This window comes from Mobula hypostoma, chromosome 16 (genome assembly GCF_963921235.1).
Source record: "Mobula hypostoma chromosome 16, sMobHyp1.1, whole genome shotgun sequence".
Taxonomy (NCBI): domain Eukaryota; kingdom Metazoa; phylum Chordata; class Chondrichthyes; order Myliobatiformes; family Myliobatidae; genus Mobula; species Mobula hypostoma.
This window is the reverse complement of record NC_086112.1, coordinates 26,680,909-26,703,485: the sequence shown is the minus strand read 5'-3', so window position 1 is coordinate 26,703,485 and position 22,577 is coordinate 26,680,909. Positions and strand designations below refer to the sequence as shown.

Genomic DNA, 22,577 nt, shown 5'->3' with positions numbered 1-22,577 from the left:
TGTTTCCTGTCCTGTAAACTAAATTCTGTCTACTATCTAATGTTTCAGGAGTAATTCGTGAAAGTTACCTCAAAGGTCATGATCAGCTTGTTCCTGTTACCCTTTTGGCTATTGCAGTTATTCTTGCCTTTGTCATGGGGGCAATTTTCTCAGGAATAATCGTTTACTGCATATGCGATCACCGGCGCAGAGACATTGACGTAGGCGAAAGGAAAGAGAAGGACTTGCCTCGATCTCGCAGGGGCTCCATGGGCAGCATCACAAAACTCGGCGTCCTGTTCGATGCTCAGACGAAGGAGGTGAAGCCCGAGGCCCTGCTGACGCCTCTCATGCACAACGGTAAAATAGTGACGCCGAATGGCACAGCGAAGATCCTGATAAAAGCCGACCAGCATCACTTGGACCTGACGGCACTGCCCACTCCAGAGTCGACGCCAACCCTGCAGCAGAAGCGGAGGCTGAGCCGTGGCAGCTGCCAGTGGGAAAGGAACCAGAATCTGATCAATGCCTGCACTAAAGACCTGACGTCCATGGGGTCACCAGTCATCCCCATGGATCTTCCCCTCCATGCCTCTCCCAACCATATTCCAAGTGTGGTGGTCCTCCCAACCGCGCCACAGAGTTTCCAGCATGACTACGGAGATCAGGGGCACAGATCAGAAACGGCACAAATCACTATCGAGGATCAGAATGCCACACTGGAATATCGGAGCATAAAAAGCCCCTGCCACGGACTGGGTGCGAACCTCGACCAGGTGCCGCCTAAGGTTCCCCAGAGAGAAGCCTCACTTGGACCCGCTAATTCTGGGGTGACTCCAAACGGTGTGAGCAAGCGGCTGGACATTCCCTCCCCTTCGTATGCAATTGAATACAAGAGAAACTATCCGAGCAATTCATTGCAGCGAAATGCGCAAGCGTCTGCTTTCAAACGAAACCACAATACTAACTCTTCCAATTCCTCCCACCTTTCTAGAAACCAGAGTTTTAACAGGGGAGAGAATCCTCCTCCTGCACCACAAAGAGTAGACTCCATGCTGGTGAATGCAGGTCAGTCTCAGACACAGGCTGTAACCGTATCTAGGAGATCCAGTATCACAGCACCATACAACTCTCTGCCAAGACTGGGACTCAAACGCACACCCTCCATAAAACCAGATGTTCCACCAAAACCCACATTTGTTCCCCTTTCAGCTTCCATCAAACCAAATGACACGTGTACATAGTCACAACGGGGAGTACAAAATGATGTGGGGACCTGCTTCCTGAGTCAGTGCTTTGCAACTGCAACACTAGTTTTGTGTTTTACTTTTTTTAAAAAAGAGCTGTTGTTAAGCTGAAGATATTTATCTCTGCTCCCTGGGAAAAGTGGAATATTTTCTTACGATTGATGCGGCTACTGAACTCAGCACTTGAAAGGTGGGGTTAGCAGCTGTTGAACTTCCATCTGAGGGGATTGATGATTGATGCACATGAATAGAACAATGGGACACCGAGCCTAAAGCACAAAACTGCAGCGAACGTGTAACGTCTCCTTGACCCTTCAGGAATTGCCCTCTAGGGAGACGAGTTTCGAGAAACAAAGCACTGAAGACGTGGACTCAGACTTAACAATAGCTGAAGTTTACTCTTTGCAGATAGTCTCAGATACTGTGAAATGCCTCTCAGTGTTACATTTGCTTGGCTGCAGCAGATATCGGCCATTTTGGCAAGGCTTTGGCCTACATCTCTGCTATTGTCCTTGTAATGATTAATGTGACTATTAACACTAATAGCTCCTGGTATTTATTATTTAAGTGCTATTTCAAATATGACTGACTCATTCAAATGAATTTATGAATATCTCTTTTAAAAAAAATCAGAAAGAAGTCTAAAATGCAATGTTTGTAATTATTTAAGTCAAGTCAATTAACTGGAGACCTTCAATGCTTTTCTAAAGGTAACTGTCCACTAACAATATGGAGGTGGCGTACTGAGTACAGTGTTTCTACTCAGCTGCTGGTAGGGTTATCAAAGTGCTTAGGGAGGGGGAGAACAAAAGAAAGGGGGCTATTTATTTTACTGTGACAGGTTCATTTCACGTTGAGCTGAAAGGAGGGGAGTGCATCAATGAGAATGTCCAGGTGTGTTCCCCTGAGGACTCAAACAGGAAAGGAAAGGAACTCAGATACCGTGCACACAGGTGGAGTCATCATCCATTATTCAGAGAGGATGTAGAAGGATTTAACGGTTCTGTTTGTTTTGGCAGTCATTGATACTTGCAAGCTAGAAACTGGCACATTATGTGGCAGCCAACCTGGTTTTGCAAGTGGCAGCAATGGATGGAGCCTGCTGAAGGGCAAGCTGTTACAGTGCATAAATCATAATTCTGTCATGCTGGTTCTAACTAGGCATACATCTGTGTGGCAAGCCTCTTTTTCCATGTGTAAATTTGTGCCTTACGACATCGATTATGTACAGTTCTTGCTAGTAATCTGCAAATAATTTCCCCCTTTTAAAAAAAAATTCTATTTCTGCTAAATTTTCTCTGTCCATTTGGAACCAATTTCTCTCTCACAGAATACATATGCTCCAATTCTTTATGTCCTGGAGAAATCTGCAAACTGTGACATTTGTTTGATCGTCCCACAGTCGTGCCAATCTTCCCCTCCCAAAATGCGGAAAATTTAAAGCTCATCCACATTTCTCCGGATGTGTCCTTCCATCTTTATTTCTGCACTGTAATAATGTTTTTACAGGTGACAGGTGGGCAGTCACTATGATGTCATCAATTACCCAATTGGTCAGTGTCTCAGTTGAAGACACCACAATACCTACAATTTAAATGTTAGTGGATTGGCAAAGCAGTGTTAAAGCAGGCTGGTTCCTGCTGCAGTAATAGTGCTTTAATAAGAAGTATAGTAAACCTTCTTGACACACGTGTTTCTAATTACCATTTTTCTTTTGCGTATTTCAGTTTGTCATGCACGTTGAATCGAGTGTTCTTACATGTTTAATAATTGTCAACATGATGTAGAAATACGGTTTTTATCAACCAAGCTGAATGAATTTTCTTTTTTTTATTACTTTTTGTACTCATTTGCTTTTTTCAGTTTTCTTCAGTTGAACACCAACTTGCAAGCTGGTTAGTGTTTAGAATGGTAGCTGAATAATTTGGGAAGGAACTAGACCAAAGTGTGTAACAAGGTTGCATACACATACAACTTCTATGTCCTCCATTTCCAAAATATTATGTTGACTAGCATTGATGCATTCCTTCAAGATAACTAATTCAAATGTTAACTTCATATGTTTCATGCAAGTTATGTTTGCTGTTTTTTTTATGCCTTTAAATGCTGTGTGATTGTTCAGAAGTTAACTTGGGGTGCGATTTTAATACATTCTATAATTTTAACAAGGAATTTTCAATACAGTAGATTCCGATTACTTGGGTCACTTCAGGACCAGTACATTTTGGCCCAATTAGGCAGCTGCCCTAATTAGCTGAAATTCCATGAAAATAGTTAAAAATGTATAAAAAAGGCAAACTTTTGTTTAATTCAGTAAGGAATTTTGTATTGGTACCCTACCAATACTAGTGTAGTACTATAAAACTGTGTATTAGTTCCTAATAGTTATCAACAGAGGAATTCATCCAGTGTATTTTACCATATTCTTTTGATTAACTGTAAATGAGCTAAATTAGCATACAGACACCTAGTACAGAAAATGGACTGCCTTCAAACAATGCTTTCAACAATTGCATCCTCCAAATCTCTATTGCCATTATAACATTCAAGATAATTGTCAGTACCTTCAAATTCTTTATAGTTCCACACTTGTTGAAGCAATGAAATCATTTGATTTTCACTCCCGGCCATTTCTGTCTTTTCCAAGCCTGAGTGCTTGACCCCACAGTGAGCAAGACAGTTCTGAATTATTTTACTGCTTGTTTCTTGCCAACTATCCATTTGAAAAATCACCACTTCTTGAACACAAACAAATGCAACTGACGCTATTTAAAAATGGTTCGCTCTAAGCACAGTGTAGTGTCTAATGGCCACACAAGTGCTGTGGCTGACATTAGTTAGAAACTGTTTCCTGTCCCAATTAAGAGGCATACTGTCCCAAAAACAACGAAGGGAATCCCAGCTATTTTCTTGATTAGTTTTGTTCTTGAAGAGTTCTCCCGAATAAGTGGCTGCCCCGATTAACTGATGGCCCAATTAATCGGAATCCACCGTACATTTTATGCAAAATGAGTCCTGATGAGTTCATATTGAGAGGCCAATATGGTACTCACAACAATTGATTTGATTCAAAAGGTAATGCCATGAAATAAATGAATGGTAGTGTGCTGTTTACTGCCTTTTCTTTCCTGCCAGTGTCCTTGTTAATCCCTCTCTGGCCCTATGTGTGCCTTTTGAAGCTCACCCTTGCTATAAACTCTTAGATACAAGAGTCAGATACTGGTTGTGTAAAATGTAAAATAGTGTGATGTTGGCACAATCTCTTTCCCACAGCTCCATATCCCTAACATCCAGTTCACAACTCAAATGTATGTTGTAAAAAAAACTCTTTAATTATTACATAATGTAATAAAACAGACTGCTCTGCTGTTGGTTTATTGCTTTAAGTGTCACGATTCTTCCGTAGGCCTTAAGGCTGCTTGAATGTTGCATTAGCATCTGATTGATTTCATAGTTTAGCGTGCACTTGATTTGTTACAGCAAATCTGTATCTGATTTACACTGAATGCCTATGTTGGGTGACAGAACAATGATCCATTCTGTCCCATATTTCCTCAACTCTGAGCTTTCTGGTCCAGAAACTGATTTAAATCTTTTAGACAGGATAAAAGAAAATCCTTTACACACAACTTCAGAAATTCATAATACCACACCAACCACTGTAACTTTTTCCAGCTCTCACTATTGTTTCTTTACTTTAGTGGTTTTTTGAGTACAATGATCAAATTATGAGAGCTCTGCGTTGAGGATTTTATTGATGCAGCACATTAACAGGCCCTTCCAGCCCAAATGAACTTGTGCCACCCAGTTACACCCATGTGATCAATTAACCTATTAACCCGTATATTTTAGGAATGTGAATGGAAATTGGAGGTATCGGGAAACCCACACAGTCACAGGGAGGACATACAACCTCCTTACAGACAGTGGTAGAATTGAACCTAGATCACTGGTGTTGTAATAGCATTACGTTAACCACTATGCCACTGTGCTCCCCATTTGCACAAACTGTTTCAAACTTTATATGAGCTTGGGCTGTAATCAAGGATTAACAAGCCAGGAATCGTGAAGCACATTGAGGGATGTGTGGCAGGAGTTGGGGAGGGTTGCTGCACTTGTTCTGTGCTCTGGGGGAGAGGATAACAGTAAAAGATGGGATGACCAGGAGAGAGCTGTGTAGCCAACACTGGAGAAGGGAGGAAAGAGTGGGCTGGGTTGGAGAGGATCAAGAGGTTACGGGGTTGGCAGTGAGGGGGAGTTCAGAAGGGAGTAAGCTTTGTTTGTACAGAGTAGGATGGTAACAGAGTTCTCAAGAAATGCTCAGCTAGAGGTCACTTTAGAACCTTGCCCATATGGATGTTCATTGGGAGGGATCTGTAGCATGAAAGAAAAAGGAAAAAATTAAACAGAAGAAATTCTGCAGGTGCTGGAAATCCAAAGCAACACATGTAAAATGCTGAAGAGCCTTCGCAGGTCAGGCAGCATCTATGGAAATGAATAAACAGTCAACCTTTCAGCCCAAGATTCTTCTTCGGGACTGGAAAGGAAGGTGGAAGGAGCCAGAATGTTAAAAATGGGTGGAGGGGAAGGAGGATAGTTAGAAGATGATATGTGAAGCCAGGTGGGTAGGAAAGATAAGAGGGCTGGAGAGAAAAGAATCCGATAGGAGTGGAGAGTGGACCATAGGAGAAAGGGAAGGAGGAGGCAACACAGGGGGAGGTGATAAGCAGGTAAGAAGAGTTAAGAGGCCAAGTGCAGAATAGAAGAAAAGGGGAGAGGGGGATTTTTTTTAACTGGAAGGAGAAATTGATATTTGTGCCATCAAGTTGGAGACTACCCAGACGGAATATAAGGTGTTGCACCTCCACCCTGAGGCACAATCTTGGCACAAGAGAAAGCCATGGATCAGCATGTTTAAATAGGAACTGGAATTAAAATGTTTGGCCACAGAGCAGTTCTGCTTTTGATGGATGGAGCAGAGGTGCTCGACGTAGTGATCACTCAATTTACGACGGGTCTCATCAATGTAGAGGAGGCCACATCTGGAGAACCGAACACAATAGACAACCCCAGGAGATTCACGAGTGAAGCGTCTCACCTAGAAGGATTGTCTGGGGCCTTGAACAGAGGTGAATGGGTAGGTGCAGCACTTTGACCGCTTGCAGTAATAGGTGCTGGGAGGGAGATTAGTGGGGAGAGATGAATGGACAGGGGAATCACAGACCTGAGTTCCTCCAGCATTTAGTGTATGTTGCTTTGGATTTCCAGCATCTACAGACTTTCTCATGTTCATGATTATCCTAATATACATGTGTGGCCAACCAGTGCCAAACTGTATCGGCTCTAGTGCCCTTCCCTTGGACAACATCGGTGGCGTGAAGAGGGGAGACTTGCAGCATGGGCAACCGATCTTGCATACAACCTCGCCCAGGCCTGCACCCTGGAATCCATGGTCTCACGAGACTAACGGATGCCTATATATATATATGTGTGTGTGTGTGTGTGTATGTATGTATATATGTGTATATATATATATAACATACATGTATTTGAAAACAAAAGTAGAAAACTGGGCAATTTGTATCTTAAGTCCTTTATTGCCCGTGAAGTTTGAAAACAAAAATTACCTTAAATACAGAAAATAAATCATTACAAATACTTTCAATAATGATACACTTATCAATCCTCTCCATCAATAAAAATACTTGATATCAGCTAATAAAGCAGGTTAGGTCAGGCTTCATGGTCAGCCAGGAAGAGTCGGGCTGAATGGTCTATTTCTGTACAGCACAACTCCATAGCTCCAGAGTGATATCTTCAATCCACTAGCAAAGCAAACTGAATGATCAGCAATCAGCAGGCTGTGAGGTATTAGTGTGATCACACATTGGTGAACTCACAAGTGGGTAAACAGCCTGGACCAAGTATTCAGTGAACTGGATCCCTACCCTGTTTGTTTCTTTTACACTTCCATTTGCTTGGTAACTTTAGCAGGTTCCAAGTATGCAAATCACACCAGGAATGAAAACACAGACTTGCGTATACTATATGAAGCCAATGCCATGGCTGGCCTGCCAAGGCCATCCCATGTTAAAAGAAACTGCAATTGCCACACCACAGTATGACGTTTGGATCTTGCAATGTTAGGGTACTCATAAACAATGCTGAGATTGAGAATTCTGAATGCTACTTTCTTCCCACATTGGCCTCATCAATCACCTGAGAATCCACAAAAATGCAGCAAGGAGAAGTTATCTTTGAACCCGAGGGACTGAAGACAAATTGGCAATGAGAATGATATTTTTTACTTTGATTTTGGTGAAGGGGTGTGATGACACTCACTTGGCAAATTATAGATAATGTTTGTAGCATACAAAAATGATTTCTTGCAGTGTTTCCCTGTGACTACGGGCATGAAAGTTTTTTTTCTACGGCTTCCAGATATGCCAATAATACTGCCTGGCAAAGCAAGACACACTGTTGACAATTCAATAAACTGGCCATATGATTTTAAATAGGATCAGGACATCTTAGCTTTTTCAAATAGCTAAAGATATTGGCACAATTAAAGAAGCTATGCACAAACTTGAAGAATAATTTAGCCTGAGGACATTATAGATATCTGAAATGGATGAACGTTGGACCAGGAGCAAGAAAAGGGTGAGACAATTAGTGAGGACATTCTTTTTTCCATTAAAGAATATAAATTTGCCTTGAGATTCTGGTGCAATGTTTTATTACGCATTATAAGACCAAAAGGTATAGGAGCAGAATTACGCCATTTGGCCCCTCGAGTCTGCTCCGCCATTTCATCATGGCTACTCCATTTTTCCTCTCAGCGCCATTCTCCTGCCTTCTCCACATATTCCTTCACGCCCCGACCAATCAAGAATCTATCAACCTCTGCCTTAAATATACATAAAAATTTTGGCCTCCACAGCTGCTTCTGGCAATGAATACCACAGATTCACCACTCTCTGGATAAAGAAATTCCTCCTCATCTCTGTTCTGAAAGGACACCCTTCTATTCTGAGGCTGTGTCCTCTGGTCTTAGACTCTCCCTCCATAGGAAACATCCTCTCCACACCCACTCTATCAAGGCCTTTCACCATTCTATAGGTTTCAATGAGGTCACCCCTCATTCTTCTGAATTCTAGAAAATACAGGACTAGAACCATCAAAGGCTATCCGTATGACAAGCCATTCATTTTTGTGAACCTCCTTTGAACTCTGTCCAGTTTCAGCACATCCCTTCTAAGATTAGCGGCACAAACCTACTCACAGTACTCCAAGTGAGACCTCACCAATTCTTGAGAAAGTCTCAACATTGCATCCTTGCATTTTTTATTCTAGTCCTCTTGAAATGAATGCATTCGCTTTCCTCACCCTGCAAATTAACCTTTAGGGAATCCTGTACAAGGACTCCCAAGACCCTTTGCACCTCAGTCTTTTGTATTTTCTCTCCATTTAGAAAATAGTCAACCCCTTCATTTCTTCTAGCAACGTGCATGACCATACACTTCCTGACACTGTGTTCCAACTGCCATCTCTGTCCAGTCTCCTCATCTGTCTGAGTCCTTCTGTAGCCCCTCTACTTCCTCAAAACTACCTGCTCCTCCATATGTCTTCATGTCATCTGCAAATTTTGCAGAAAAGCCATTAATTCCATCATCTAAATCATTGACACATAATGCAAAAAGATTACATTCTATGTAATCAAGCAACACACATCAAAGTTGCTGGTGAACGCAGCATCTCTAGGAAGTGGTACAGTCGACGTTTCAGGCCGAGACCCTTCGTCAGGACTAACTGAAGGAAGAGTGAGTAAGGGATTTGAAAGTTAGAGGGGGAGGGGGAGATCCAAAATGATAGGAGAAGACAGGAGGGGGAGGGATGGAGCCAAGAGCTGGACAGGTGATAGGCAAAAGGGGATACGAGAGGATCATGGGACAGGAGGTCCGGGAAGAAAGACAGGGGGGGGGGGAGACCAAGAGGATGGGCAAGAGGTATATTCAGAGGGACAGAGGGAGAAAAAGGAGAGTGAGAGAAAGAATGTGTGCATAAAAATAAGTAACAGATGGGGTACGAGGGGGAGGTGGGGCCTTAGCGGAAGTTAGAGAAGTCGATGTTCATGCCATCAGGTTGGAGGCTACCCAGACGGAATATAAGGTGTTGTTCCTCCAACCTGAGTGTGGCTTCATCTTTACAGTAGAGGAGGCCGTGGATAGACATGTCAGAATGGGAATGGGATGTGGAATTAAAATGTGTGGCCACTGGGAGATCTTGCTTTCTCTGGCGGACAGAGCGTAGATGTTCAGCAAAGCGGTCTCCCAGTCTGCGTCGGGTCTCGCCAATATATAGAAGGCCACATCGAGAGCACCAGACGCAGTATATCACCCCAGTCGACTCACAGGTGAAGTGTTGCCTCACCTGGAAGGACTGTTTGGGGCCCTGAATGGTGGTAAGGGAGGAAGTGTAAGGGCATGTGTAGCACTTGTTCCGCTTACACGGATAAGTGCCAGGAGGGAGATCAGTGGGGAGGGATGGTGGGGACGAATGGACAAGGGAGTTGTGTAGGGAGCGATCCCTGCGGAATGCAGAGAGAGGGGGGGAGGGAAAGATGTGCTTAGTGGTGGGATCCCGTTGGAAGTGGCGGAAGTTACGGAGGATAATATGTTGGACCCGGAGGCTGGTGGGGTGGTAGGTGAGGACCAGGAGAACCCTATTCCTAGTGGGGTGGTGGGAGGGTGGAGTGAGAGCAGATGCCTAGTGGGGTGGTGGGAGGATGGAGTGAGAGCAGATGCCTAGTGGGTTGGTGGGAGGATGGAGTGAGAGCAGATGCCTAGTGGGGTGGTGGGATATAGTCATACTCCATCTGTTACTTATTTTTATGCACACATTCTTTCTTTCACTCTCCTTTTTCTCCCTCTGTCCCTCTGAATATACCTCTTGCCCATCCTCTGGGTCTCCCCCCCCCCGCCTTGTCTTTCTTCCCTGACCTCCTGTCCCATGATCCTCTCGTATCCCCTTTTGCCTATCACCTGTCCAGCTCTCGGCTCTATCCCTCCCCCTCCTGTCTTCTCCTATCATTTTGCATCTCCCCCTCCCCCTCCAACTTTCAAATCCCTTACTCACTCTTCCTTCAGTTAGTCCTGACGAAGGGTCTCGGCCTGAAACATCGACTGCACCTCTTCCTACAGATGCTGCCTGGCCTGCTGCGTTCACCAGCAACTTTGATGTGTGTTGCTTAAATTTCCAGCATCTGCAGAATTCCTGTTGTTTACATTCTATGTAATCGTAGCTAGTTAAGCAGCCTCATGTGTGGCACCTAATGAAAGGACTTCTGAAAATCCAAGTATATAACATCACCTGATTCTCCTTTGTCTGTCCTGTCCTTTGTCAAAGAATTCTAACGGATTTGTCAGGCAAGATTTTCCTTTGAGGAAACCATGCTGACTATGGCCTATTTTATCATATGCCTCCAACTACCCTAAGACCTCATCCTTAATAATCGACTCCGACATCTTCTCAATCACTAAAGTCAGACTAACTGACCTATATTTTCCTTTCTTTTGCCTCTCTCCCTTCTAGAAGAGTGGAGTGACATTTGCAATTTTCCAGACTTCTGGAGCCATTCTGCAATCTAGTGATTCTTGAAGGATCATTACCAATGCCTCCACAGTCTCTTCACCCACCTCTCTCAGAATGCCCAGGTGTATACCATCAAGCCCAGCTGACTTATCCAACTTCAGACCTTCCAGTTTCCCAAGAAACTGTGATAAATTGTATAGACTGGAAGGTGAACAAATTCAGTCAAAACTGGTTGGTATGAAAAAACCTGCCGTTCGAATTTGTGTGTAAAATTCTGTGTCGATGGAAAAGGCGTACAAGAGTGTAGAAGAATTTAGTGCATGCTAAGTGACTGGTATAGTTGCAGTCCACAGGTAATGAACTGTAGGAAAGTTTCAAAACCTATCTGTACCAGACAGTTCATTCTCTATTACTGCAATGATCATTATGCAGCACAGTTTTCTCAATTTAGAACAGCTAAGTGCTTCAATTTCTGGAGGTCACTTTTCAACATTTTACAGATCCAAGGATTAGTCAACCAACAGAAACAATCCAGTGCCAATTTAATATGACAGGAGAAAGATGGACATCTTTGATTGGAAGCTTCAGATAATTAAGACCTGCGTCTGTACAATATCTATGCCAAAGTCTGTAACTGCAGTGGACAGATTTTTGGGGAAAGGTGCAAATTAACAACCAGTTCATTGACAACTTTATTGATACCACTGCAGATTGCTCTGGAATGAATCAAAAACTTAATCTAACAAATTCAGCCAGATGAGATTGTCAGAAAGAATAATCAGACTGAAAGCTTATTCTGTTGAGGTTCAGCAGGCATCAAGAGTAATGGAACACACAGTGAAACATAGGTAATGGGGAGAGTCATCTCTCTTTGGTGCAATCTATGAAAACCGAGCGACCTTAATGGGGAAGGACAGGCTGAGGCATCTCAGGCAGGTTGGATTTCAACATTTGTGTTTCAGAGTCACACTTTGACACATGGTTGGCAATGCCTAGCAATATGTTTGGACAGAACGGGATACAATGTGCAGCGTCGCACATGACCAATTGGAAAGCCGGTCTTTAGCTATCCTAGTCTAGTCCTAAAGAGTCAAGTTGAGAAGGAACTCACTAGGTTAGAATAAAAGGGTGTCTTTGTTGGTAAAGGACATGCTTAAATCAGAGAAAATAATGCTGAAGTGTGAAGATTGCATAGTCACACCCCAAATCAAGATGTAAACAAATGAACAATATTCGTGACCTACTTTGCAAGGATGTGAAGTTACTGCATGTGAATTCATCCAGAATTTCATGACATATATCAATGATAATAAACCTGATTCTAACTCTGATTCTGAATTAACTACCAAAAAATATTATATACAAAACTAAGAGGGGTATAGATAGGTTAAATGCGAGCAGGTTTTTTCCACAGAGGTTGGGTGGGACTACAACCAGAGGTCATGGGTTAAGGGTGAAAGGTGAAAAGTTTAAGAGGGACATGAGGGGAAACTTCTTCACTCAGAGGGCCGTGAGAGTGCGGAACAAGCTGCCAGAGCAAGTGATGCATGCCAGCTCACTTTCAATACTCAAGAGAAGTTTGGACAGGAACAGTACGGAGGGCTATGGTCCTGGTGCAGTCGATGGGAGTAGGCAGTTTAAATGGTTCAACACAGGCTAGATGGGCTGAAGGGCTTGTTTCTATGGTGTACTGTTCTATGACTCTATGAGTCTAAAAATTGTCAGTGACATTGACATGAATGTGTGGGATTGTTGCTCTTATTTTTCAGGTACGATAGATCTATTACTTAAGCACCAGTGATGTGGGCGGTGTTGATGATTCCACTCTTTGGGAGGCCATGAAGGCAGTTATTAGAGGTTGCATAATAGCATATGAGACAGCAGAAAAAAGAAGATTCAAGAAAAGGTTAATTGAAATAGATGATCAGTTGGCAAATCTGGAAGCTCCTTACAAATAAACCAGGAAGCAGAATTACTTAAGATTACTGCCTTACGGTATTAGTATAATTCTATAATGTCTAAGAGTGTTTCAAAACTACTGACACATGTCAGACAGAGGTATTTTGAGCTTGGTGAAAGGCCCCATAAGTTATTAGCCCGTCAGTTAAGACAGATGCAGGCCTCCAGGGCCATACATCGTATAGAGGCGAAATATGGCTTTTTATTGACGGACCCGGAAAAAATTAATAAGTGCTTTGCAGAGTTCTACGCTAATGTTTACCAATCACAAGGCAGTCGAGACGTTGAAGCTACGGAAGCATTTTTTGATAATTTGAATCTGCCCACGCTGTTCACAGATTCAGTAAATATACTTGATGCTGATATAAGCCTAGATGAGATCTAGAAGGTCATCTCTTCCCTCCCCAATAATAAGGCAGTGGGTCTGGATGGTTTTAGCATGGAATTTTTCAAAGTATTTGGTCCAAAATTGTCACCTCTGCTCTTACAAATGTCGAATCACTCTAGGATAGCTTCCAGATTGCCACCCACTTTATGGAAAGCCAATGTTTCTCTGATTCCAAAACCAGGCCATGATGCCGAGGTGGTTTCATCATATCGCCCCATTTCGCTGCTGCCCATTGAAACCAAAATTCTTGGGAAAGTCCTGGCCAATAGATTAAAAGAATGCATTTGTTCTATTATTCATCCAGATCAAACTGGCTTTATGCCAGGTAGACATATGTATTTTAATTTGCGTCGTCTTTTCAATATTTTATATACAAAACATGCAGAAGAGGCTGTAGTTATTTCATTAGATGCATAACGTGCATTTGACCAAGTGGAATGGCCATATATGATGTTTGCACTTAAGAAATTTGGATTTGGACCATTTTTCATTAAATGGATTGAGATAATTTATTCACACCCATCTGCTTCTATTATCACTAATCAGAATATTTTCTCCCCTGTTGCAATTCATCGTGGGACTTGTCAAGGCTGCCCCCTTCTCTGTTTTTGTTTGCAGTTATCATTGAGCCACTGGCTGTCAGCATCAGACAGGACCCTTTGATATCTCCCATTGATATGTATGGACATAAACATCACCTTTCATTATACGCTGACGATGTCCTTTTTTATATCTCCAGCCCACAAACATCAATACCCCCCCTTCTGACTCTAATTAATAAGTTTGGTAGTTTCTCAGGTTTCTCTATTAATTGGGCTAAGAGTGAACTAATGCCAGTCACTGCAGTGGTTAATACAGCATATTTACAGTCCATTCCCTAACTTATCATAAGTTAAAGTAACTTATAATTTTTCCTATCTTGGTGTGACTATTACAAAAAACCCAGATGACCTTTTGCAAGTGAATTGGCGAAACAAAGTTGAGCAGGTTAAACGCAATATTGACTTTTGGAAAACCCTTCCACTTTCTTTGGTGGGGAGGGTTAATGCAATCAAGATGATAGTACTGCCACAATTTCTTCATCTTTCCCAGTCAATTCCATGTTTTATTCCTCTGTCGTATTTTAAGCAATTGGATTCAATTATCATACCCTTCATTTGGAATTATAAAGCCATTAGAATTACTAAAAAACACTTGTCAAAGCCCAAGGAAGCCGGTGGTTTTGCCCCACCAAACGTTAAAATGTATTACTGGGCTGCCCACCTATCCATTCTCGCATGGTGGAAAAAAGGCCCACCCTCTACCTCAGACTCGTGCCCAGCATGGTTACTCATAGAGCAAACACGAGGAAATCTGCAGATGCTGGAATTTCAAGCAACACACATAAAAGTTGCTGGTGAACGTAGCAGACCAGGCAGCATCTCTAGGAAGAGGTACAGTCGATGTTTCGGGCAGAGACCCTTCGTCAGGACTAACTGAAAGAAGAGCTAGTATTGCTGCGTTCACCAACAACTTTTATAGGTGTTACTCATAGAGCGAATGCTTTGTAAGAAGACTTCCTTACCAGCTTTCTTTAATAGCCCCACTGCAGATAATAAGTCATGTTTTAGTAACAGCTTTGTGGTTGGCAGCACTATAAGAATTTGGAAGCAGATTCTACTATACAGTGCATTAAGGCCCCAAAAACTCATATTGACACTCTGATTTGTGACAATCATTCCTTTTTGCCTGGCCTGAATGATACTGTTTTTTCCACCTGGAAACAGAGAGGCATCTGTAGTGTAGGTGACCTATAGATTAATGGAAGCTTTGCCTCATTTGCACAGTTACAAGCAGTTTACAATATCCTCGCATCTAGGGTTTTTTAGATATTTACAAATTTGAGATTATGTTAGGAAATATATACCTAACTTCGAAGTTTTAGACAAACATGAGTCCCTGGAGGCATTAAATAAATTTGATCCTGTTAATCGTAGTACGGTATCCTATTTTTATCAAATCCTACATAATGGAGCTCGGGTGAATACTGCAGGTCTTAAACAGGCATGGGTGGATGAATTGAGTATAGAACTGACAGAAGAGGTCTGGGATGAGTGTTTAAAGAGTATACAACATCAGGCACAGGCATACAGTTTAAAACAATACATAGCCTCCATTATTCCAAAGAAAAGTTGCACAATTTCAACTCTGATGTTTCACCAGTTTGTAACAGACGTAAATCTGTGAACTGTAACTTGTCACATTCATTCTGGTCATGTTGTAAGCTTTATGAATACTGAAAAGTATTTTTTACTGTTTCTCTGAGGGCTTTGGGAAGCAGTGGGAACCACACCCACTCATAGCCATCCTTGGAGCAACAAGCTCCCTATCTTCAGCCAATATGTATGAAAAAATGGCTGTATTGTTTGGGATGGTGATTGCTAAGAAGTTAATCCTGCAAATGTGGAAAATGGACGCTGTGCCTACATACGATCTGTGGCTGAGAGAACTGGCAAATACTTTACATTTGGAGAGACTGAGACTATGTAATGAGGACAGAGGGGACATCTTTGAAAGGATATGGGGCACTGTATTGGACTTCCTTACGGGGTGAGGACTGAGGTTTTTTGGTGTGGTGCACCTCTGCTGTGTATGTTTACTTTTGCCTTCATATTTTTCTCCCTCTTGCTGCCCAATATTTAATTTGATTTTGTTAAGATCGTGGTTTTTGTGGATGTGCTGTTTTTGTTTGTTCTTTTGTTTGTTTGTAATAAAAAAAATACAAAGAATATAAAAAAAACAAAAGACCATTCTCATACTCAAGGTTGCCCCATGGAATCCAATCCTTGCCAGTCAAGATATTTCCAGCCACATGGAGTAGAGCGCTGCTCGTATAGCCAACGTAATGCTATTGACTGGAAGATTAGGCCATGAGATTGCTCTGCTATTCAAGAAGGTCATGGTTAATCTGATTGCAACCTCATCTCTGCATTCCTGACTATCTGCCACTTCCTTGCTTCTGAAGAATCTATCTACATCCATTCCACCTTAAGGTCCTTTTTTTGCAGGGTGAAACAAACTACAATAAAATTTTACAAAAGACTACGCACAAGCAGTCAAAGACTGACAAACAATTAATGTGGAAAATAATACAAAATGTGCAAATAAAAAGATAATGCTGAGGTGAAGAATTGTAAAGAGTCCTTGAAAGCAAGCCGGTGGGCCGTAGAATCAATTCAAAGTAGTGGTGATTGAAGTTGTCAACATCAACTGAAGACTGTACAGCCATAACAGTTTCTGAACTGTTTGACGAACTGTGCATTCAGAGATGCTGTTATGCACACAACTGTTCTAATGTGTCTTTATTTGAGTTACTGCCTCTTTCCTGTCAGCTTGAACCAATCTGGCCAATCTTCTCTGATCTTTCTCATTAATTCATCTCTCATTTCACCCACAGAACTGCTGCTCACTGGATGCTTTTTGCTTCTCACACCATTCTCTGTAAACTCCAGAGACTGTTGTGCATGACAGTCGCAGGAGATCAGCAGTTTCTGAGATATTCAGATCAGCCTGTCTGACACCAACAATCATTCCGCAGTCAAAGTCACCTAGATCACCTTTCTTCACCATTCCAACATTTGATCTGAACACAACAGAGTCTCTTGACCAGGTCTGCATGCTTTTATGCATTGAGTAGCTGCCACATGATTGGCTGATTAGATATTTGCAGATGTACAGGTTTACCAAAAAAACTGGTCACTGAGTGTATATCTCACGGTCCTTTATTTTATAAAAAAAGGCTAGAATACATCTTTAAACATAGAGTTATGTTCACAGTGTATCCATGTGTATATCAATATCGTGATCCAAACTGGACTGAAAGTATTGTGTTGTACTGAGTCAGTCTGCATGAAAAGTTTGAAGATAAACGATCAAAGCAGCTTAATAATGTTGTCCTGCAGGTAAATGATTTCCTCTTTCGAATGTGTATATGCTGTGTATTGTATTGTATTTATTTTATACATCCAAGGGAATTGAAATCTTTATGTTGTGTCTCTGTTGCAATGTACAAGCAATAAGGAAGGGAAATGTAGGAGGATATTGCTCATCACGAAGATTGTATACATAGTCGTTTTGTGTACGTCTATGTACGTTCAGATCAATGTACAGTTGGATAGTCAATCAGATCAATGTGTATTGATAAATCTGATGGGCTGGTGAAAGAAGCTGTCCCTGAGCCTGTCAGCTTAATGCTGCGGTACCGTTTGCCAGACAGTAGCAGCTGAAACAGTTTATGGTTGGGGTGGCTGGAGTCCTGGATGATCCTCCAGGGCCGTTTTTACACACCTGTTGCTGTAAATGTCCTGTGTCCCAATGTATTTGTGAGAGTATTGCAGAGGTAATGCTCGTTGGGATAGTCTCATATTTTCCTTCATTTCCTTGCGATGTAACATGATTCAGCCCATCCAGTCCTTGCCGGCTCTCAGTACCAATTCTCTCACTCCTTTCCTGGCAATATACAGGTATTCTCTCCCATATGCCCATCCGTTCCTGTCACCTGATTTCCTGCCTTCATCAGGGGTAATTAAGAGGAATAGATAGAGTGGATAGCCAGCGCCTCTTCCCCAGGGCACCACTGCTCAGTACAAGAGGACATGGCTTTAAGGTAAGGGGTGAGAAGTTCAAGGGGGATATTAGAGGAAGATTTTTTACTCAGAGAGTGGTTGGTGTGTGGAATGCACTGCCTGAGTCAGTGGTGGAGGCAGATACACCAGTGAAATTTAAGAGACTGCTAGACAGGTATATGGATGAATTTAAGGTGGGGGGGGGTGTTATATGGGAAGTAGGGATTAAGGGTCGGCGCAACATTGTGGGCTGAAGGGCCTGCACTGTGCTGTACTATTCTATGTACCATGTTCTATGTAATTCACAGTGGCCAATTAACTTACCAGACAGCATGAACTTGGAATATAGGTTCATCTCGTGGGAACCCATGCAGGGCAGTCGCAGGGAGAGCATGTAAATGCCACACGAAGAGCAGCAGAGGTCAGAACTGAACTTGGGATGCTAAAGCTGTGAGACGGCAGAATGCAGCTCTACCTCACAGCTGCACCACCGTCACGTCATTGATCTGGTCTGCTGACATTCTGAAGAAACGAAAGGCGACAAATACACTTTTCGTTGTGAAGTTTTAGTTTCTGGAAATATTTTGAAATCCCCAATTCTAATGAAAAATGTTTGACCTAAAATGTTAGCTCTCTTCCTCCCCTCACTGATGCTGCCTAACCTGCCGAGAGCACCCCCACATTTTCTGCTTTAAAAAGAAACAAGTTTCTAATGTCTGCTGTTTTCATTAAATGCTTTAGATTTAAAATTTGAACACTGTGGTCAGGAAGTTCATGATTTAAATTAATTATATAGCAGAATGAGTGCATAGTGTGCTGCCTGGGGCGATGGTAGAGGCAGATATATTAGGGATATTGAGAGAAATTTACATAGGCACATGAATGCAAGGGAAATGGAAGGATATGGACATTGGCAGAGGGGATTACGTTAGCTGGCCATTTGATTACTCATTTGTTTGATTTGGCACAATATTATGGTCCAAATGATCTGCTCCCTGATCTATGTTCTATGTATATTTGAAGTTGAGTTAAAATGGCAATATTAAAATTTACGAGAATAATTTGAAAACCAGAAGGTTAACTGCATTAGGTAAAGATTAAAGTACAGTAAATGCAAATGTACAGTGCATAAGGAAAACTGAAATCAGTTAAAAACAGGCATTTACTAGGGATCAATAAACTCAAAACCTCGGGAGATTGAACTTCAATGCGCCCAGGACTTGAGAAGCAGAAGAAACTTCTTTGAAGTTTGTTAAAGTGCGGTATGTGACAAGAAAGCTGGAGCTATTCCAATAAAAAATAATCTGAAATGCAGTTGTGAGAGTTATGAGGCTTTTAGCCTGACATCTAAAGCAGCAAGATATAATTTCATTATAAAGATAGAAAAGCAATCCTCTCAAATAAGGGAAAATTCAAGATCAATGCCAATAACTCCATTTCAATATAGACCTGTGAACGCTGGATCATTCCGCATGAATTTATTGGAATTCTTAAAAAATTTTACTTATTAGTACTATTCCTGTCAATGCTTCATCTCTTTGACTTTCAGAAGTCATTTGTGAATTAGCCTTGTAAGAAAGCATAGGCTTCAATAAACCCAGAAGTGTAAATTGAAAGCAATAATAGGAAAGGGTAGTAATCTATGGTAGTATTCTAATTGAGCAATATTTAGAACATACTGGGAGCATTCCTCGAATTTGTGAAGTTATGGAACTCTAACTACTATTGATGACCCTGCAGAAAATAGTTTTTCAGCGCTAAGAAACTGTGTATGCTGCATACAGGCATTTGTATTCCTATCAAACATAGTATCTAGATTGTAATATGAAGGAAAGAATGGTAACAAATTTGGTCATTTAGAAAATATTGAAAATGGAGAGTACTCTCAGTGGAATAAGGAAAAATCAGACTATAATAGCAGATATTGCAGTTGTGATTTAAGACATAATAAGTTTCTGAGAAAATGACAAAATTATATTTTCTGGTGTATATTTTTAACTCAATGGCAAAAAGTTTAGACAGTTTGCCAAATCTGAGCTTTCTGCGCTTAAGGATAATGCTTGAATTTGAGATCATGTCACACATACCACAAGTGACTACACCAGTATTGCTGCTGATTATCAACCTGTATCCAGTGACCAACATGTCAACTTGTACACGAGATCAGTTGAAGGTCCAGTTGTTTTACTCAATAAACGTTTAGTCTATCAATGGGTGAAAAAATCTATGAAAAATATCCATCTCCTCATCTTTACTCCAATTCAGCAGCAGATAGTACAGGTAATAGTAGATAATACACATGCCTAGAAACTTCAGTAGAAGGTAATTGAAAAATCACGGAATCCACCAAGCATTCTCTTCCATGTGTTCTCTGAGTCTGATGCAGCAATGCATGGAGGAACATGGCATTTACGGTGGAGTCAAACCATGAGCAATGCCTGCCTGAAACCTGCACCTGTAATTTTCATGGACCCATCAACAGACCATTCACACCTCCTTTGCCCTAGTGAGGCCTGCTTCAGAGTGGCGTAGGAGTGGCCTACATAATTCAGGTGCCAGCTACCACTGAGAACCCATCTCAGGTCACACTGCTATAAATGTTGTATTTACCTGGCTGTGTCTTAGCATTCTCACCTCCACCTCCAACACAAAGTTCATAAAGCTAGACACACCTGTGCCTAGCATCACTTTATGGACACACAATCAACTTATGTACATAAACTCTCTTACGTATTGCGTTTTTATTATTGCATCCTTCATCTTACTCTGTTTTCTTTTGGTGTTGCATTGGATCTGGAGTAACAATTATTTCATTCTCCTTTACACGTGTGCATGGGAAATGACATTAAACAATCATAAATCTTGAATCTTGCATAAGCCTCACTGTTTGCCCTTCTCTAATCAGTGCTAAACCTTTGTCCCCAGATATTCCCCTTTATCCATGAATGTCTTCCGTATGTGGCCTCTCTCCTACCCTCAGTCTAGGGTTCTGTTTCTGCAGTGACCATCCATCGTGCAAAGCATATTCTCAGTACATGACACCTTTGCCCAGACTAATATGACTAAAAAATTCATTTCACATTTTAGACAACAGTATGGAATGTAATTCCAGAGGATTGTGCTATATAAAACCATATGAGATTTTTGACAGGAAAATCCCATTACATATATTCTTTCTAAATAATGTTTGCAGACAGATGATTAGATGAAAACTGTTCCAATTTTACACCACTGCAGTCCGTGCAGTATTTGAAATGATTATATTTCTTTGTAAGTACTTAACTGTGTGATAATGCAACGGGGGGTGGGGGTGGCAGGGGCGAAGAAAGATCCCTTTTAAAACTGGGTATTTAAAAAAAAGACTGAAGAACAAGTAATTAAATGAATCATTTTGTTCTGTCACAGTGCAACATATCATTGCAGAGCATGTTAGACATTTTAAGCAGCTTGCAAGTCTTGTTTGGTATATTTCATTAAATATTTTTTCTGTCAAATTAAACCTGGATGGTCCATCTGGTGGAAGTGGAGCAAGACATCAGATTCTCAGATTACTTTCCCCTAGTTATTAAGCCCAGCTATTCTACTACCTTAATCGTGCAAGTCACCTTGAATAGTATGGTCCATTTATTCAAAGTCAAAATTGTAGCAGCTCCAAATAGAACTCACCCTAGAATTTATCTTTAAGAAACTTGAAGGAGAACTTTTATATTTCCATAAGACCATAAGACAAAGGAGCAGAAGTTGGCCATTCGGCCCATCGTGTCTGCTCCGCCATTTTATCATGAGCTGATCCATTCTCCCATTTAGTCCCACTCCCCTGCCTTCTCACCATAACCTTTGATGCCCTGGCTACTCAGATACCTATCAATCTCTGCCTGAAATACACCCAATGACTTGAACTCCACTGCGGCCCGTGGCAACAAATTCCCTAGATTCACCACCCTCTGGCTAAAAAAATTTCTTCATATCTCTGTTCTGAATGGGCGCCCTTCAATCCTTAAGTCATGCCCTCTCGTACTAGACCCCCCCCCCCATCATGGGAAACAACTTTGCCACAACCACTCTGTCCGTGCCTTTCAACATTTGAAATATTTCTATGACGTCCCCCCTCATTCTTCTAAACTCCAAGGAGTACAGTCCAAGAGCGGTCAAACATTCTTCATGTGTTAACCCTCTCATTCCCGGAATCATTCTAGTGAATCTTCTCTGAACCCTTTCTAAAGTCAGCACATCCTTTCTTAAATAAGGAGCTCAAAACTGCACACAGTACTCCAAGTGAGGTCTTACCAGTGCCTTGTAGTGCCTCAACATCACATCCCTGCTCCTACACTCTATTCCTCTAGAAATGAATGCCAACATTGCATTTGCCTTCTTCACCACCAACTCAAGCTGGAGGTTAACCTTCAGGGTATCCTGCATGAGGACTTCCAAGTCCCATTGCATCGCAGAACTTTTAATTCTCTCCCTATTTAAATAATAGTCTGCCCGTTTATTTCTTCTACCAAAGGGCATGACCATACACTTTCCAACGTTCTATTTCATTTGCCACTTCTCTGCCCATTCTCCCAATCTATCCAAGTCTCTCTACAGACTCTCTGTTTCCTCAGCACTACCGGCCCCTCCACCTATCTTTGTATCATCAGCAAACATAACCACAAAGCCATCTATTCCATAATCCAAATCGTTGATGTACAATGTAAAAAGAAGTGGCCCCAACACGGACCCCTGTGGAACACCATTGGTAACCGGCAGCCAACCAGAATAGGATCCCTTTATTCCCACTCTCTGTTTCCTGCCAATCAGCCAACG

The 22,577-nt window shown here is 41.7% G+C and overlaps 1 protein-coding gene across 11 annotated transcripts in view; it reads left to right on the top strand.

The window, feature by feature from the left end:
- The window catches only part of sema6a (sema domain, transmembrane domain (TM), and cytoplasmic domain, (semaphorin) 6A), a 166,713-nt gene extending 162,121 nt beyond the window's left edge, over positions 1–4,592 (top strand). For all 11 annotated transcript variants that reach the window (XM_063068684.1, XM_063068687.1, XM_063068690.1 and 8 more), the window contains one exon: positions 49–4,592. In XM_063068684.1, the coding sequence (XP_062924754.1) occupies positions 49–1,223 (1,175 nt within the window). In that variant the 3' untranslated portion in view covers positions 1,224–4,592. The remainder of the gene's footprint in view (positions 1–48) is intronic.
- Positions 4,593–22,577: the final 17,985 nt, after the last annotated feature.